Source organism: Ambystoma mexicanum, chromosome 6q (assembly GCF_040938575.1).
Source record: "Ambystoma mexicanum isolate Mex_15411 chromosome 6q, UKY_AmexF1_1, whole genome shotgun sequence".
In the NCBI taxonomy this organism is placed as follows: domain Eukaryota; kingdom Metazoa; phylum Chordata; class Amphibia; order Caudata; family Ambystomatidae; genus Ambystoma; species Ambystoma mexicanum.
Window position 1 is genome coordinate 61,960,174 of NC_090937.1, and position 18,048 is coordinate 61,978,221.

Genomic DNA, 18,048 nt, shown 5'->3' on the forward strand with positions numbered 1-18,048 from the left:
GGGCCAGGGTGTCCCAGGCGGTGGAGCAGACAGGTTAAGCTTCCAGAGTCTCACGAAGCGGCACAGTTCCTTGTGGTTCAGCAATCCAGCAAGATGGGTGGCCGCTTAGGAATATAGCGGCGGAGACCGCCACCCCCAGCCGGTGGCAAGGAGACGTGGGCAGGGGCGCCCCAGGAACTCAAAGGGGGTGACACACTCCGTATGGGGTCAGGGCTAGTGGGATTGAGGGTCTTCTGACCAGGTGGGGTCTGGGAGGAACAATAGGCTCCCAAGGGGGGCGGGGTGTTGCAGTGGGCCCCAGAGCGACCCCAGGAGAGGCTGGGAGCAGGTATGCTGAGGGGCCGCCAATCTCACCTAGGCGATGTGCGTGGCCCCCACACGAGCCGGGGTCACGCTGTAGCTGGAGGGCCTCCGATGGTAGCCGGGGGAGGGAGGGCCTCACCCCCGGGAGCAGCAGGCAGAAGGCGGGCAGGGGCGCCCTAGGAATCGAAGAGGGTGCTGGTGTAGGGCAGGGGAAAGCCCCCGCAAGGGTCCCACAGAGATAACGGAGACACCAGCGGGGCCGCCGCTGGAGGCGGGCGGTGGGTAAGCCTCCGGCTCGGAGATCAGTCCAAGGCCCACAGGGCCTCAGCCACTGGTGGTGCAGCAACTGGCAGGAAGTCTCCAGAGCTCCAGCAGCGGGCCTCGCAGCGTCAAGGATCAAGCACAGAGGGGTGGGGGGGGGGCGGCGTCCCGCTGCAGGATGTCGGATGGTGCAGGCCTCATACGTGGGCCCCCCGTATCAGATGCGGCTCAGGGCTGATGAGTCCCAGCCGCCAGCTTGGGATTCGTCGCAGAGATGCGCCCGCCATTTTGGGCCGTAGTACGGGTGTGGGCGTCCAAGCTCCCCGTCGCGTTTTCATGGTTAGCCAGAGCGTTATGCACTCCAAACGCTGTCATCTGTAGCCCGGGACCTCAGCAGCTGAAGGCTCGCTCACGAACCTGGCTGGAAACGGGCAGAATTAGGGCTTAGCCGCGGATCCATGCGGAGGCCATCAAAGGAGCTGCCTCATCGCTGGCGCTCCAGGCCACACCCTCTGTCGAGTTTTTAATGACCATTTCATATGATTTAATTAGGCTGCGTTTGGTAAGTTTCTCCAGGCTGCCTTCACAACTTTCCACTCTGTATCTACCTTTTTCTCCTCTTGTTTAATGTTATTTTTGTATGCTACTGTTCCGTAAGTATGTGTTCAATAAGTTGTTCTTCAAAATGTCCTGGCTGTTGGGATCGATTTTTGGCTATTGTTTGTATGCCTTTGTACGATTTAAGTACTCTTTTTCTGGATGCAGCTGGACCAAGGCTTAGCCACACTGTTTTCAGATTTCCCGGTCTGCTTCTTCGTAGCAGCCAAATTCTCCATGGGAAAGCATTTTTATGCCAAAGCTGTACAATTTTTGTGCCTGTGTTTTGTCAGATGATATGTCATCCCAGAGGTCTTTGAGCTCCTTTTCTCTTGTTTGGTTGGTTAAGTAGGCTGTGACATATTGTGCAACTGCAGTGGAATTGTCTGCAATGTACTGTACATCAACATTAGCATTCACTAGGAGGGCAATTATTGCATTGTAATCATTGGTGGACTTTGATTCTTCGCTCTTTTTTTTATGGAGTATGTGTTCTTAGGAGATTTTCCTTTTACACTGTGTCGAACCGAAGACATGAAGCTGTTTACTTGCCCTGTTGTTGAAACTGGTCTAGGGAAACCAAAGCGGCATTTGGTGTTGTATTTGCCTCTGTTCTTATATTTGCGTCGAGAATACTTGCCACACTTGTGTCTTTGGAATTGCAAAATTTGTGCTTGTAGGTCACTATGTGTACTTTCCGATGGGATTTCGCAAGTGACAGATTTGTGAATGAACTGGAAAACAGTTTCATCACTCTCCGCACCAAAATTAGGAGCATTGTTAATCCACAAAAACATGTGTGTGGTGCTCCTCTGGCTTGATATTCTTTTCTCTAAAAGAAGTGTTCCACTTCTCTGAGGGGAGGGAGTGCTTTATTGCAAATGAAGTGCAGCATGGCAAGGAAGCAATGATGGAAGTACCGTGAGAGAAAAGTTCTCCTGTTTTCATGTCTACACCTGTTTTGGTTTGCTATGCAATGTGGGTGTCCCAAGTTTGCGTAGCATACACCGTATATCTGTGTGCCGTCGGAACCAGTACTCTTTCGTACCCAGCGTGTTTCCCAAGCAATTTGTAATACTTGACTGCAAAAATGTGTCCTTCTCTTGCACCTTTTGAAGTAGCTGTGTAGCAGAGATGTTTTGAAAATAGGAACCTGTTTTCAATGTGTGGGCAACTCCATAGCACAGCGTTGCCAGTTCACTTTTAAAGAGGAAGTGGAATATGTACTCCATGTTCTGTCTAAATCTAGGGTCTTCAGAATACATTTGTAAACAACAGTATTCTGATGCTGTTATTTGTGTGCATCTTTCATCATATCTTCCACCTTTTCCAGTCGGGAAGAGTAGAGGAAAGGCTTGTGCTTCTACACCTTTTTCCCCATATACTCATTGCTGCTCCTTTGGCTTGCCTCATTTGATATGTTTCTAGTGCATCGTCTTTGGTGTCTTTGGAGTGCAGTGGGTAAATTGTATAGTGGTTTAAATATTGGAGGCAGCACTAGGATCTAGAGGTTCAAATTGGCCAGTTGAGGAGTCCTGAATTATTTCAGTTGTTTCTCTCCGTTTTTCTTCAATGTTTATTTCCTTGCAGTACTGATTGTTTTGTTTAAGGTATTGTAAGGCTTTCCCTAACTTTGCTTAAGTCCACTAGTTGCTGCCAACATTTTTTGTCTTTTGTAGGTACACCATTTACCAGGATAATCAAAGATTTGTACATTGGCCTTTGCGCTTGTAGAGTGTCTAAATTTTCTTTGAGATCTAATGGTAAATAAACTACTTTCCCACAAATGCCTCTCAAAATTCGGTGGGAGCCAATTTTGCAGTATTGGGATGAAGTCGTATTATTGCTTTAAATTGGTGCACTGTTTGGATTATAATGCTCTCATACAAATTAAGCTGCTGCAGTGCATTTGGCAGTGGAAATGCTTCCAAATTATTGCTGCTTGCCCGTGAAGGGCTTTCGTTATTATCAAGTTTTGCAGTGCAGTATTTGCACAGTATGGAGGTGTTCGTAATTTTGTATTTGTTTTCAGCTATAAGGTACATAGCTAATTGAAACTATTGGGATTCCTCATTGCCTTCTGTTGTGTGCATTATATCTACAGTTTTGATGCTCTTTCTATATAAAGTTCTACGACAACACACACATACATGGTTTGGCATTTCAGCAGATGTGCTTTTGAACTTTTGTATTTCTTTTCTGTATGTGTGATTTAAAAAGTTGATGGCTCCAATGTTGTCAGTACTGTTGTCTGAAAAAAGTGCTCTTCGGTTCCACAATATTTCCTTTGGATGTGATCTTTCTTCAAGCACTTATTTGGCTGTACCGTGTAGGAGAATATTATTTAAATGTTGCAGTGCGAAAGCTGGACTTTTTGCATAGTACAATTTGTAAACCAGATTTGACTGTTGAATGGTGTGTTGCTAACATTTTGACACAGTGGAAGGTGCCTTTGCAAGCAGGTCCAGAAATGCAGGCTAAGGAATGTCCTATCCCTGTGTAGTTGCGCACTGGACAGGAGTCCATAGTTGGTAGTATTTTTATTTTTTTTCTCGTTGCCTTTGACATACTGATTGCGGAATTGCTGCAAAGATTTAAGCTTTGGCGAATGTTACGCATTGACGTGCAAAGCCATTTGTAGGTGAGGCCTGTTGGTTTGGTGGAATGGAGAGTGACATCTAAGTTTGATGGGGATATTTCTGAAAGCAGTGTTTCTTCAATTCTGGCATTGTGTACCTTTTCATACCTTTGTTCACTCAGATGTAAGGCAATTTGATTTGTTTGTATGATTCTTCATTGAAGTATGGCTCGGTGTTGGTGGTGTGACTCCACTCACCTGTACAAATGTGGCCAAAGGTATGTGCGCTGATATTGCGTTTGTTTCGAAATAGTGCTTATTTACCAATTAATGATACTAGTGGTTTCATTCTGTTCAAAATTATTATAAACCATTTCTGTTTCACGATCTTTGCACTGTCTACAAGAGCTTCCAGGATGACTTTTCTGCGGTAGGTTTTGAGAGTTGGTCGTGATTTCTGCCCTCTTATAAGGTTCAGAAGGACTCTGTGGTGGAACATTTTTTGTAAAATAATTTTTTTTGGAATGCTTCCTTGTGGTTACATTACCATTTGTATCTGCTCTGTTGGCAGTAGTGCGCGTTGCACTGTTTTTAGTGATTTTCTTTTCATTCTCACATTTTGACAGATGAAGTACACTGTCTTTACTGGTATATGCATCCGTTTTGCTTAATGACTGGATTAGCTCTTCTCTTTCAACTTTCTGTAGAAGTTCTGCTTGCAGTGGATGGCTATTTTCTATGTTTTTAGGTTGCGTGGCTCTATTTCTGCGTTGCTTTCTACAGAGTTACAGTGTGTGGTAGCTGTTGCCAAAGAAAGGGCATGAGACTCTTAAACAAATTACTCAAAAACCTTACCCCCAAAGGGGAGGTAATGCCAGTCTGTCCTTTTGAGGGCAGTCCCTTGCAAGTCAGAACTATAGTACAGTAAACTTTAATGCTGGACAATCCCTCCCAACATCTTCACCCGCCGCTTAGTTGCTACCAGGTTCCACAATGCTGGGAAATTGTCGAGATATGGGCAATCGCCACACCACCTGAGTTGTGGACATTGACTAGTGCACTGGCCACAGGAGTAGGAAGGGAGGACAGGTGGGGATGGAGGCCAGATGTAAAAAGAAACCTTGAATACCAGACCTGTCCCAGGCCAGAGGCGCATCGGGAGAGACTATGCAAACCCAATGCCTCAATTGAGGACAGAGATGCCAAATAACCAATTCCACTAACAATTTCCCCCTCTGCATACACCTCTCACAAACTCCGAACCAAACACAACCACGAACCTACAGCACAACAAACTGCACAAACTTCACTACATTGCAACAACAAACCAAAAACACACACAGACTCGCACAACCGTACATGATGTCTACCGGCCGCAAACGCCCCAGTCCCACCCAACGTACCCACTGGCTGAGGCCGCCAACAGCACATCACTGCTCTCTTGCACTTTTCCTGCTTCCTCCCACTAACTTGCCCTACCTCCCTCTTTCAGAGCCGCCAGGGGACCACTCCGGTGGTGATAGTGCGTGGTACAAATGTCCTTTAACATTAACATAGTGCTTTAATGTGTACAATACATTCTTTAAAACTCTAGGGGGATGGTTTGGCAGGAAGTGGAGTGTATTGTATGACGTCTTATTGAACACGTGTGTGTATTAGTGTAGGACCATTTACTTTCAAAATGGAGTACTTCGCATTGTGGAAGGATGACAAAAAGGTGCAGAGTGCAAAGCAGAATGTTTGTGTGTGCATTTGCATGGACTTCTCTGCATATATATGCTTGCTACATGAGTGGAGCCATTGTTTCAGGTCTTTAATTCCCTTATGCGCATTTATGAATGTTACTGCTGTCAATGCACACGCATTTTTTCCTTTTTTAAGTAATGTGATCTATGAAGTGTGAAAGGTAAGTGGTAGGAAACTGTTGTTATGCATGCAATGCATGCACTGTTCAAGAATCTTTCTTCATAATTCACAAGGACAAAGTTGTCCTCAGAACACACCCTAGGTTTTCACCTACGTTAATTTCAAAGTTCCATGTTAATCAATCTATCGAACTTCCTACATTCTTTCAAAATCCATCAAACTCAGCTGAAAGAAGCTTCCTTACACTAGATGTATGGAGGGATGTCTTGTACTGTGTAAACAAAACTAAACCCCTAAGGAAAACAGACCAACGCTTTGTTTCCATAGCACCTGGGAGAGAAGGCATTCATAAAGCAAAAAATGCCATCTCCAGATTGATAGTCAAGTGCAAATAATTCTGCTATTCCCTATCCAAAAAAGTTTTAGCTTTCACTCCCAGGGCTCACTCTACCAGAGGTACCGCAGCTACCTTGGCCTTCATTGCAAACGTCCCCCCTTGACGGCATTTGCAAAGCAGCTACATGGATTTGTAGTCATACATTCACACAGCATTTTTGCATTGACACTCAACTCTAAAGCAGATTCACGGGTACGACAAGCAGTTCTAAAATGTCTACTTGCCGCTGTACCTTCTCACATCCCACTTCTTTTTCCAGATTCTGCAGAGCATGCAATCTCAGCAGATCCACAAGCTTCAGAACGGATACATTACTCGCCATAATCTAATTTCTGATGCTTGCATCTGCTTTGATTCACATGCGCCCACCCTTCCTCCCCTTTGGAGTCAAAAGGCGCATAGACGTTTTCTGTTCTTTCACTGTTTCTGCTTTATCACTTCTGTACTCGCGCTACACTTCATGCAACCTCATGTCAGAAACAATCTGACGGACCTCGATGTCAGAAACAATCTGACGGACCTCGATGCGTGAAGGATCATGAGTACAGTTACAGTACACGTCACACTAGGAATAGTACTGCGAACCTGCCCCGTCGACGTCTGTTTTTGAGTTTCAAAAACAAATAGTGTAATACTCAGCGACTACCATTAGATGTCGCACTATGCAGAGCATGTGACTCTAAGCAGATATACGCATCAGAAGTACGATTATGGTGAGTACTGTATCCCAGATATATTTATTTGAGTCTTGTGGATCTGCTTAGAATCACATACTCTGGATAGGCCGACATCTAGTGGAAGATGCAGAGTATTGCAATTGAAGTTTTTGAAGTTCGAAAAGGGGAAGTTAACAAGGCGTGACTGTAATACTATCCCTAGTGTGACATACCCTGTCCCCATGATCCCTCACGCGTCAAGGTCCCTCAGATTATTTTATTCTGCCATCGTGGCAAGTTATTTCGCGTAGTCCGTAGCTTGAGCTACTTTAACCGTTAAACTCATCCAACCGCTTCTGTTTGCGTTAGCACAAATTTGACAGCTGTTTCCCCGGGACATCTTGACTGCTGTTCCCGGCTTCTGAGGTTCTGTTCGACAAGGGGCTTCAGTCTACACCGGGCTTAGGCCTACCCAGTAGGGATATGGGGTACTGATTCTTCTTCGTTAAAAAATGCATACCCCCATTTCCTGCCCCTACTCGCGTTGTCCTGCTGCCTCTGTGTCTTCCTTCCACTGTGGAGCTCACCCCTTTTAAATTCTGTTCCAAGTGCAACAGAACATTCCTGTGGGTCGACAAACAGAGTTTGCAACCGCTGCCTTACACGTGACCACCTCGAATCCCGTTGCGCAGCATTCAAGCTCTTTAGGCCCAAGACCCTAAAGGAGCATCGGACCCAGCGATGGGTGGCATACACCATGTCGGCGGAGTCAGAAACAGCTGCTGAGATTTTCGAGTTAGACCACGAAGGCCGCAGCAGCCGAGACTCTGATTTGGAGATCGAGGATACTACCATGGAACAATCTAGTTCCTGCACGCCTGTCCCGAGCCTCAACAAGCAGTCGCATCGCTCTGCGATGAGGCAGGCCTCTAGCGACGTCAGCGTACATGCACACACTTCCTCCCATCAACACATCCCCCCCCAGCCGGGTCCGTCATCGGAGGGCTGCACACCGTCGGTTGGCGTCTCTCAGCCCACTGACCTAACGCTGACTGCGCCCTCTGTAGTTCCGCCTACGTGCTTACCACAAGATGATCATGCAGATACTCCGGCAAAGGCCGCGCATAAACCCCATTTGAAGGCTGTGGCGAAGATGTCGAAACAGCCGCCAAAGAAACACAATTTACATTCTGCTCAGGGTAAACGGGCCTCTCAAGCCTCTGGACACGGAGGATGAATCCTCACCTCTTTCTTCAGCCCCCAATAAAAAGCACCCTAGGCAGATCCCCGATAACAACCCTGTTGCTATTTGTCTGCTTGAAACACCTCCTGTAACCCCAAAGGTCACTGCAGAGCCAACAAGAGCCATCATGTCTGCTATCCCCTGGACCTAATCATAATTATCATAATTTCAGGACAACATGGTTAAAATGTAATTCTTTGTGGACTTCATGATTAAGCTGTCCACTCCCTCAAGGCCTGCTGAGCAGCCTCCTATTCCTCCCCCAGTGTCGACACCTTCTGTCCCTGCCCCAGCCCTACCACCCAGGAAACCTTCACAAGAATCGGTTTCTACTTCATCACATCCGTACTCAGGCTAGACTTCATGCAACCTCATATCAGAAACAATCTGTGGTACCTCGACGCGTGAAGGACTATGTTCCGAGGGGAGCGTTAAACACACCCTCAGGAAAACAAGGCCAAGCCGGAGCAAGCAAGTCTGGTGTCCCCTTTTACAGTCTGCATGTTCAGACGTCCTACCAGCAGTGTGCTTTTCACTGTGGGAAAGGACGAGTCAGAGCTGCAGCCTCTGAGGGCACAGAAACCTCTGCCTTCAAATGACAGACCGATCTATGTTCCCTCTAATGCGTCCCCAGTCGACGGCCGCATAACCCTCTTCGCCCAGCAATGGGAGGGAATAACGTCGGATCGATGGGTCCTCCATACAGTGGTCAAAGAATCCTTGGTAGAGTTCTCGGAACACCTCTCCACCATCCACTGCGTGTAGGACAAATGTCCTCTGAACACCTCCACATCCTCAATGAGATCCAAATCCTAATACAGAAAGGAGCCAATCGAGCTGGTCCCCTTAATGGAAGAAAATCAAGGTATTTATTCAACGTATTTCCTTGTTCCAAAGAAATATCTAATAGAGTGCCCAGTGCTGGACCTGCACCCTGCAAACACCTATGTCAAACCACAAAAATTCAGAATGACAACGTTGCAGGAAGTCATCCAACTATTTAAAATACGGGATTACATTGCAACATTGGACATGAAAGATGCATACTTTCAAATTTCAATGTTGCCAATGCACAACAAATACCTCAGATTCAAATTCTAAAGCGAGCACTACCAATTCAAGGTGCTACCATTCGGCATTGCAGCAGTCCCTAGGGTATTCACCAAGGTCCTAGCAGTGGTGGTTGCCCACTTGCAAAGGCAGTCCATTCCGGCGTACCCTTACTTGGAAGCATGGCTAATTACTGGGGACTCTCTCCAAAGGTGCCTTCAAAACATGCAGCAAACAATCAATCTGCTGTTCCAATTGTGCTTCTCCATTAATGAAAAGAAGTCAAGTCTCGTGCCCAGCCAAGGAAAGCAATTTCTGGGGACACTAATCAAAACAGACGTCAACCTAGTTATACCCCTCCGAAATATGCTGTTTCAAACACCTCATAACATACCTGGTCGTCAGGTGACGGCACGAAAGGCCATGCGCCTGCTGGGAATTATGGCTTCCTGCAAATACCTATTGCCTCACGCCAGACTATGCATGCAAGGGTGGCTAGTGAAACAATGGTCGCAAGCAAGCGGGTTATGAGTCCATCTGCTAAAGGAACAGCTTTTACACACACCAGCGATCAAGGCCACTCTCGCAACAAACTCATCCATGACTGGGTGGGCCGCTCACTTCCTGTATTGGACTGCTCACAGCCTGTGGACACAGGTGCTAACCAGGAAGCATATCAACCTTCTTGAAGTACTAGTGATTCTCAAAGCACTTCAAGACTCAGCTAGCACACGAAACAGTCCTAGTCCTTACGGACAGTACCACAGACAAGTTTTATGTAAACAAACAGGGGGGTACACATTCTCCAGGGCTGTCCAAACTAGCCCAGAACATGTGTCTAGTGGCACAACATGTTCAAGGGGAACTCAATTCTCTGGCAGACGCACTAAGCAGAAGTACAATGCTACCCTCAGAGCATAAATGGCAACTAAACACAGACGTGCAATACGAAGTCTTCTCAAACTAGGGGTTACCCGAGATGGACCTTTTCGCAACCCTGTAAAACACATAATGGCATGATTACACGTCTAGGTTTCCCCAGAAAGGCTCCAAGGGGAATGCACTTCTGACATAATGGTCAGTGAAATTTACATGCACTTTTCCCTTGACCCCTCTTCATAACAAAATAGTCCTCAAGCTACACCGGGGGCAAATAACACGGATCCTACTAGCTAAATGTGGCCCTGCCAGACCTGGTTCTCACACCTACAAATGATGTCCCTGTGTCTTCCCATGAAACTACCCTGCATGGACAACCTGTTGACCCACGATCAGGGGAACGACGCTGCACCCATGCACTCAGAAGCTGAACTTAGCACCTTCCCTCCTGAGGTCATAGAAATTGGTCACCTTTACCTAAACCAAAGGTGCATGGAAATACTGAAGGAGGCACGCACGCCTAACACAAGGCACTGCTATTTTAACAAATGGAAACACTGTGTTATGGTGCAGAACAGTCTCTCAATCCAGCCTACTGTTCACCAACCAATTTAGTCAACTACCTGCTCTACCTACTTGACTCAGGATTAGTCTTTAACTCACTCAAAGTACACCTAGCAACTCTCTCCGCTTACACCACGTCTCAGAATAAAATGTTAAGGTGCAAGGTGCCCACAGTTGAGGCTTTGATGGAGGGTGTCAAAAAGCAGTACCCTCGCATTTCTAATCCTATTCCTGGCTAGGACCTCAATGTCATACTCGCAGGACTCATGGGGGCCTCTTTCGAGCCTATGCACAAGGCCAGCCTTAAACATCTAACGTACAAGACGGCCTTCCTCATAGCCGTTACCACCATCAGAAGGGCTAGCGAACTACAAGCTCTGTCAGTACAAGATCCCTTCATAGTTGTACACAAAGACAAGGTGGTGCTACACACACATCCTCGCTTCTCAACCAAATTCATATCAAAAGTCCATGTTAATCAAACTATAGAGCTTCCTGCCTTCTTCCAAAACCCAACAAACGCAGCAGAAAGAAGTCTACATACACTGGAAGCACGCAGAGCTGTCATGTTCTACCTTCAAAAGACTACGTCGATCAGGAAGACAGATCATTTCTTTGTATCTGTAGCCGCTGAAAGAGAAGGGGGCCCATTTCTAAAGCAGCAATGGATTGTCAACTGCATCCAACTCTGTTACTCTCTTGCCAAGAGAACATTGCCCTTTAAGCCCAGAGCACACTCAACTTGAGTCACTGGGGTAACTTAAGCCTTCATAGCAAACGTGCCTCTAGATGCCATTTGCAAGGCTGCCACTGGAGTTCAGTACACACCTTCACCCAATATTACTGTCTGGTCACACATTTCAGGGGTGATACACTGGTGGGACAAGCGTTGCTCATTGCAGCGCTACCTTCTAATAACTCACCCCTGTCTACTAGTACTGCTTGCTAATCTATGCAGAGTGTGTGATTCTAAGCAGATCCACGAGCCTCACAAGGGCTACTTTACTCACCGTAATCATATTTCTTGTATCTGCTTAGATTCACATGCACCCGCCCTTCCTCCCCTATTGGAGTAGAATTTGCTTGTGAAAGAAGCATGGATCTTTCACACCTCATGGTCTCTACCTACACTTCTTGCTTACAACTTAAACTCCCTCTTGTCAGAAACAAATTATCGAGGGACCTCCACGCGTGAGGGAACATGGGTATAGGGTATATAGTATTAGTCACGCCCTGTTGATGTCCCTTTTCGAACTTGAAATACATGAACCTTGTGGCATAACACATGTCACCATTTTGGGAACTGACATGCAGGACCATACTTTGACTCTGGATTGTCTTAACGGACAGGAAAGACTCAAACCGGTATCTCCCATCTCTGATACTGCCGCTTTGACTGCCAACAGTTCCAATAATATTATATGATATGACATTTATAACGCGCCTGTACACAAGTGTTTCTAGGCATGACAAGACAAGGAGTGCGAAACAAAGGGAGGATAAAACAATTATCTTAATAGGCCTTGTGTCATTCAGATCGCGCAAGTGTGGGGAAGAGAAGGCGAGATGTGGCGGGTGAGAAGGGAGGAGTGCAGGTAACTTGCCACCCAGTGGGTGGCTCAGAAGTATAGAGAGAAGGGACTGTAGGGTTACATACACAGACCCTTAAGTGCTGAGGGAACCCGGAGGCAGTGTGAGGGCAACTGAACATGCAGGAGCCTGGGCCTTAGTTGAGAGGGTATCTAGGTGACCAGTGTGCTGAACAGTCGGGTACGTCAGCAGGGGAGAGGAAGAGAGAAAGCGGAAGCGAAAAGGAAGGTGTTGAGTTGCTTCCGGAACCGGAGGTGGTTCTGCTCAAGTTTGAGAGAGGCAGGGAGGCTGTTCCAGAGGGTGGCCCCAGCCGAGGAGAGAGATCTGCCCCCACTCTCTGCTTGGAGAAACGTCTTATCCTCAGAGAGTTAGAGGTGGATGAGCGGAGAGCTCGTGAAGGAAGATGTTTTGTAAGTGAAAGTTGGAGGTAGAGTGGTGTGAGTGTGTCAGTCTGCTGACAGATCGAAGAGCATCAACCTGCCTGTATGTCCTCCGTCTGTGATTTCCAAAAGGGCGTCCCTAACATTAAGAAGGACCATTTCTGTACTTTAAAAAGGATAAAACCTAGGAGTTGTTTCATTTCCAAATGTTCCTGCAGCTACATTTTTACAGCTTTATGGTGAATTTTAAGCATGAATGGTACATTGAGAATAGACATATAGTTTGCAAAAATCATTGGGATCGAAGGTAGACATCTTCAGCAGGGGCGTTGCCCAAACCTGTTTCCGGCTGTCTGGAATGATTGAAGTTCTGAAATAGGAATTCATAGTATGTGCCACCAAAGGTGACTGATTCGACACAACTATTTTTTATTTTTTTTTATAAACTGTATTTTTGGTCAGTTTCATCAAAACCCTAGAAACATGAAAAGTCTTCCAGTGCGCCACCTTTCAGAAATCCCTGCTCCCCAGCCCCAGTCCTCCCCACATCTACCCCACCATCAGCCACTTGCCTCCCCTTGCTCTTCCTTGTAGCGATTCGACACAACAGTTAATTTCCTGGGAATGACAAGGGTCTCTTCAGAGATGGCTGTATGAGGAGTTATTAATTTCTACTGAGAAATTCTCTACTCAATGCACAATGTCCAGCAGATCTCCGCCTTCTGATCTCATTGTCTGATGTAGTGCTACTGGTAGCCGCCCTGTCTTTTAGTGACTTTGAAATATCGTCGTGCTGGTTTTATTTAAAAAAAAAAATCCCTATTAGTTACATCTGCTGACATCTGAACTCTGGGCCGGCATGGGCATGAAAGCTCATTTGCTGTCCCAGATAGATTTTTAGATGTGTTGGACAATAAATCTCATATCATCACACCATTGGCTATCCTGGCTAGCGACAATGGGAGTTGTAGTCTAAAACATCTGGAAAGACCAAAGTTTCAGACTCGTAAGCTATACTGATTGTCTGTGTCACCAGCATGAAGCTAGACTGCAAATTCTGGTTTACCCAATCCAGCTGTCACATACATTATTTTTGATATAAGGGCCATCCAAATAGATTCCCCTACCCACCCCCTCACCCCCCTCAGCCACCTTAAAGTGGATACAACCCCTTAAGAGACCCCATTTTGACCTCTGTTTGCAGATGAAAACACGCACACGCGCACAAACCCGTCCCCGCCCTCCACTTCCGGCCCAAATCCTGTATTGAAGATAGCAGCAGTGTAAGAAAGGGGAAATTAATGCTTTCCCTCGGGGGCTGGAGAAAAAATGCTCTGTGTAAATAATGCAATATAAGGACATGTTTAACAATTGTCTTATTAGCATATAAGATGCTTTTGCTTTGCTATCCCAGGATTTTTGCTTGTGTTCTTTTAAATCACACTTTTACTAAATGGTAGTTTGATATTGTTTCTGTATGTGCATTTGTTAGCCTCCAGTTAAACTGTTTGGTTACTGTTGCACTATGGGTTAATGCATGTATAGTACTCTTGCGCTTGGATCAGGTAATTGCTGTCTCAGCATAGAACTAATCTCATGAAAGGGTCTGCTTGCTTTTGTACGTGGTTTTTTAAAACTGTGTACCCCTTTGAAAAATAATGCTATAAAAGTGCTCCAGACAGCGAATCCTATATTTTTTTGCCGCATTAAGCCATCAAACAATAACACATCATTTAATGAGGTTAAATGATAGAAACGCCTGAAACTACCTTATACCATATGTGCTTAATTGAACTAATTAGAAGAAAAACAAGAATGATCCTAGCTTCCCAGTTTAAGGTTGTGGTAGGATAAATAAAGGTTTCCTGTGAAACTATTTTTGAGGATCCCAAAACACTTTAATTTATTTTGCCAAGAGATTTTTTGGGTTTGGTAAATTCCTGGAGGCGTAATAATTAAATGGGTTGTGTCAAAAACAAAACTGTGTTCGCGGGATCTCCACACAAACTTGCCTTTTCTTCAGGTGTCTAGCATCTAGTCCCTTAACTGAATATATCCTTGCCTCACTGGAATTCCCCAAATCTACGACTGAAATTTCCAAGTTGTGATGACCTATGAAAAGTTAAAGCTCTAATCTTATTGAGTTCTGAAGCTCCCTCGCTGACCCTATTCTAATAAAATAAAAGCCTACTCTTTTAAAGTCTGATGTTAAACTATAAACCACAGTAGCCAGAGGTGTCCTTCTGGGAAGGCCTTCGGCTGGGCTCCTTCTCAATCTGCCCACTCTACCTTCAGAGGTATCCTCACACTTCGCAACAGGAGTTTGGGCTCCCAAAATTCTCTTTCTCGTATGAATTTGCTCAGTCTGTTCTCTGTTGCTTCTGGGCTTCTACTAGTCCTGTGGATTCTTGGTAGGTCGCTCTTAGACCTGGGTCTGCGCAATTGGTTCTGCACAATTGGTCCCAATTGGAGCATGACATCTTCAGTGGTTCCACAAAAGGTCACTCCTGGGACCTTACTTTCCAATGTGTCCTTGTTGAAGTTTGGCCTTACAGTGGTTTCACACCTCATGATAATATGCATTTCTCCTCTAATCAGAGTCCTTGTCAGGTAGATTATATTCTTTAACCCTAAGGCACTGGGTTCTTCCCTTTCACCACAACGCCACTGGTGTTTAGCCTCTGTCTTCAACCTTCTAATTCCCTGAGGGTTGGTCATCCACAAAGCACATCCATGTGTTTTCTTTTCTTTTCCAGGTCACACAGCTTTCCCCTTGGCTTCCTCCAAATGGGCAGTCTCTTCGACAACCTCTATCGCATCCTTATTCCATCTGGCTTGCTATTCCCAAATCTCCCCCTGTGTCCAAGGGATGGGGGGAGGAATGCCCACCTCCTCTGTGATTCTCTGGGGACTGGGTCGTCACTCTTGATCCTGATGGATGTTTGCATTTTTACAGCTGGTTTAATGGTGGAATAGGCTCTAAAACCCTTTACTATGTTACCAATGAGCTCTCTGTATTGGTCTCTTGTTTCAGGTTAGTTAGGGCAGTTAGTATGGGCTTGTGGAGTTTTAAATGCATCGGACGTGTAGCACTATCCTTTATTTCTTCCAGATGTGGGGAATGGCTCCCCACGCTTCTCTCCACGCTGCTTCCCAGCTCCTCCGCTACACTGTGACTATAACCATATTGCGTGCTTCAGCAGCTTGGTCTGTGAGATTGCACCAAAAAAGTGATGGGTGGAAGGTTTTGAATGAATCTGAACCACTGGCATTGCTTTGGGAAACCTTTCACACCACCATTTTTAGTCCGTCTGCGACATTACAAAAGGGGTCCATCCATATTCAAATCAGTCGGGTACTGCCACCAATGGGAGTAGCCCTGCCCGAACTGCTAGGCCAAGTTTCCTCTGCACGGGAACACAAGCAATCCCAGGCATGTTTCGGCCTTGGTGGGCCTCCTCAGTGAGCCATCACCTCGTTTGTTTTGCTATATTCAGCCCGAGTGGGATCAGGTATGCCCAGACATGGGTCCTGTGCCTACTGGGACTAGATACAAATCGACTCCTCACTGATGAGGCCGAACTAGGCGGAAACATGTTTGGGGATGTTTGGGGATGCTTGTGGTCTCGTGCAGAAGGGATGTGGCCAAGCGGTTTGGGTTGGACTGCCCCTTTTGGGGTGGGACCAAGCCTGATTTGCATACGGTCTTTGCCCTTTCATAATGGTTTGGCAGGTGAAAAATGATGGTCTAGAGGGTTGCCCAGAGCAATGCCCAAGGCTAAGATTCATTCTAAACCTTCACGCTGTCACCGCTTTTGTTTTGCTGTGAGATTGCATTCACTTGCTTGCCAGATGGTAAGCTTCTTGGTTCTTTTTTTCAGAACTCTCAACCTCCAGAGGCCTGCAAAACTGCAGCTCTTTACCCACATAAGCAATCTTCTTCTGGTTTTGGTCTTTGACCGTGTTTTGCATGGCACCCTGAGAGATGTAGTTCTGTGGCCATATACTCCTCAGTGGGACACCCGTTAAGGCAATAACACATCCCTGGGGGCACACCGAGTCAGTGGGATCCCACCTCATCAACTGTATGCTAGGCAAATAGGGTAGCAGATGGACCAGTCCAATGTCAGGTAGCTTGTTTCGCCCACATAAAAGGAGGTGGATTGCGGACAACTTGCCACATGTTGCAGACACTGAAATCCATTGGTAGTTGACTTGCTGCCTCATAATTCTTTAAAACTGCATTGTCAATTGATTAAAAGAAAAAAGTTTGGATTGTTCCATATCATGAATTGTCACTTATTTTTCAGACAGCAGAAACGGATCGCCTTGCCTATGTGGGAAGTAACTTTGGCACTGGAGCCCTGAAGTGCAACACACTGTGCAGGTATGGTTGGCAAGGTTAATAGGTATATCAAAGAAAGGGGAATTTTTGCTCTGGGTCTACGATTTATGCTTCTGGATGATAACACTATGCTTTGGAGATTGCTCACTCCAGTCACAAATCTAGTGCAGCACTTGTGTGTAGAGAATTGTTATAGCAGAACTGTTATTGTAGGCGCTTTAGGCACCCACAGTTTCACTTTCAGAGTAAAAACGGTTGTGCAATGTCAAACACATACATACATTTAAAAAATGTAGGGCACAATTGGTGCTTTTTCAAGATAAAGGTCTCTGTGGGCCAACATAAAGGCTATGCCCATCTCCACTAAAGTAAGGAAGAAAGAAACAACAGCACCAAAAATGACAATAATATTAGAGTTAATCATCATGTACACAAATTGTGTGTTTGCGGCATGCTTATTGCCCCATGTATGTGTACTATGAGCTCTGATTTAAACTATAAGGAAAGTAGTTTTGGAACATATAAAAAGGATAATGTGTAGATATATAGCACCTTTTAACATTTTGGAAATTGTCATTGTCAGTAAAAGCAAAAAAGTACCCTCATCGTGTCAGTAAACATAAATAAGTGGCCCAGGCATGATGTCATCAATGACATTAGTGATGTCATGTTTCATGTTCTTGGTGTTCGTCTTAGCAGTGCATGGTGGTGACACGAGTTATGGTTGCTTAGCTTATCATAACTGGCAATTTTTCTTTTTTGGGTTTTACTTGTAACCATGACGTCCCTTTAACAAAGTTTTCTCAGTGAATTTCATGTGTTTTTACCAGTACACGCTAATTTCCAACAACTTATTAATATCATACTTACCCCAATAATAGCAACATTTGTGTCCAGTTTACACTCTGCCATTTCCCACCTTCTAGCATAATGTTTAACACTTGTATGCCCTTTTTCCACTTTTTGGCATTAGTCGACGTCCGCGAACGTCTGAAGTCATTGCAGACTTTTTAGACAGTCGCACGCGACCTCGCGGCGGCATGATGACGTGTTCACAAAAGCGTCCTTACTCTGCAAACAGGTCTGTGCTTTGCGGATAGTTAAGAGCTACATTTTCTACTGACCTAGGCACTTTCAAGCTCAAAATGTACCCTTGCACAGCTCCTACACCTATTCTTATTCATTATCCATTAACAATCTAGTACAGAGCACATACTTGAGAGAATATTAGCAAAACTGCTATTTCTTTTAAAAATTGCATCAGCTATGGCCATCCCTCCTCCCCAAGAGCCACCACCAGCTGGAGGACCTACACCACAAAAGCGTGGTACTTACAAAG

General features: G+C 45.6%; 1 protein-coding gene across 1 annotated transcript in view; it reads left to right on the forward strand.

The window, feature by feature from the left end:
• The window catches only part of POLR1E (RNA polymerase I subunit E), a 485,913-nt gene that overhangs the window by 58,996 nt on the left and 408,869 nt on the right, over window positions 1-18,048 (forward strand). The window contains exon 3 of the mRNA XM_069630483.1: window positions 16,675-16,751. Within this exon, the coding sequence (XP_069486584.1) occupies window positions 16,675-16,751 (77 nt within the window). The remainder of the gene's footprint in view (window positions 1-16,674; window positions 16,752-18,048) is intronic.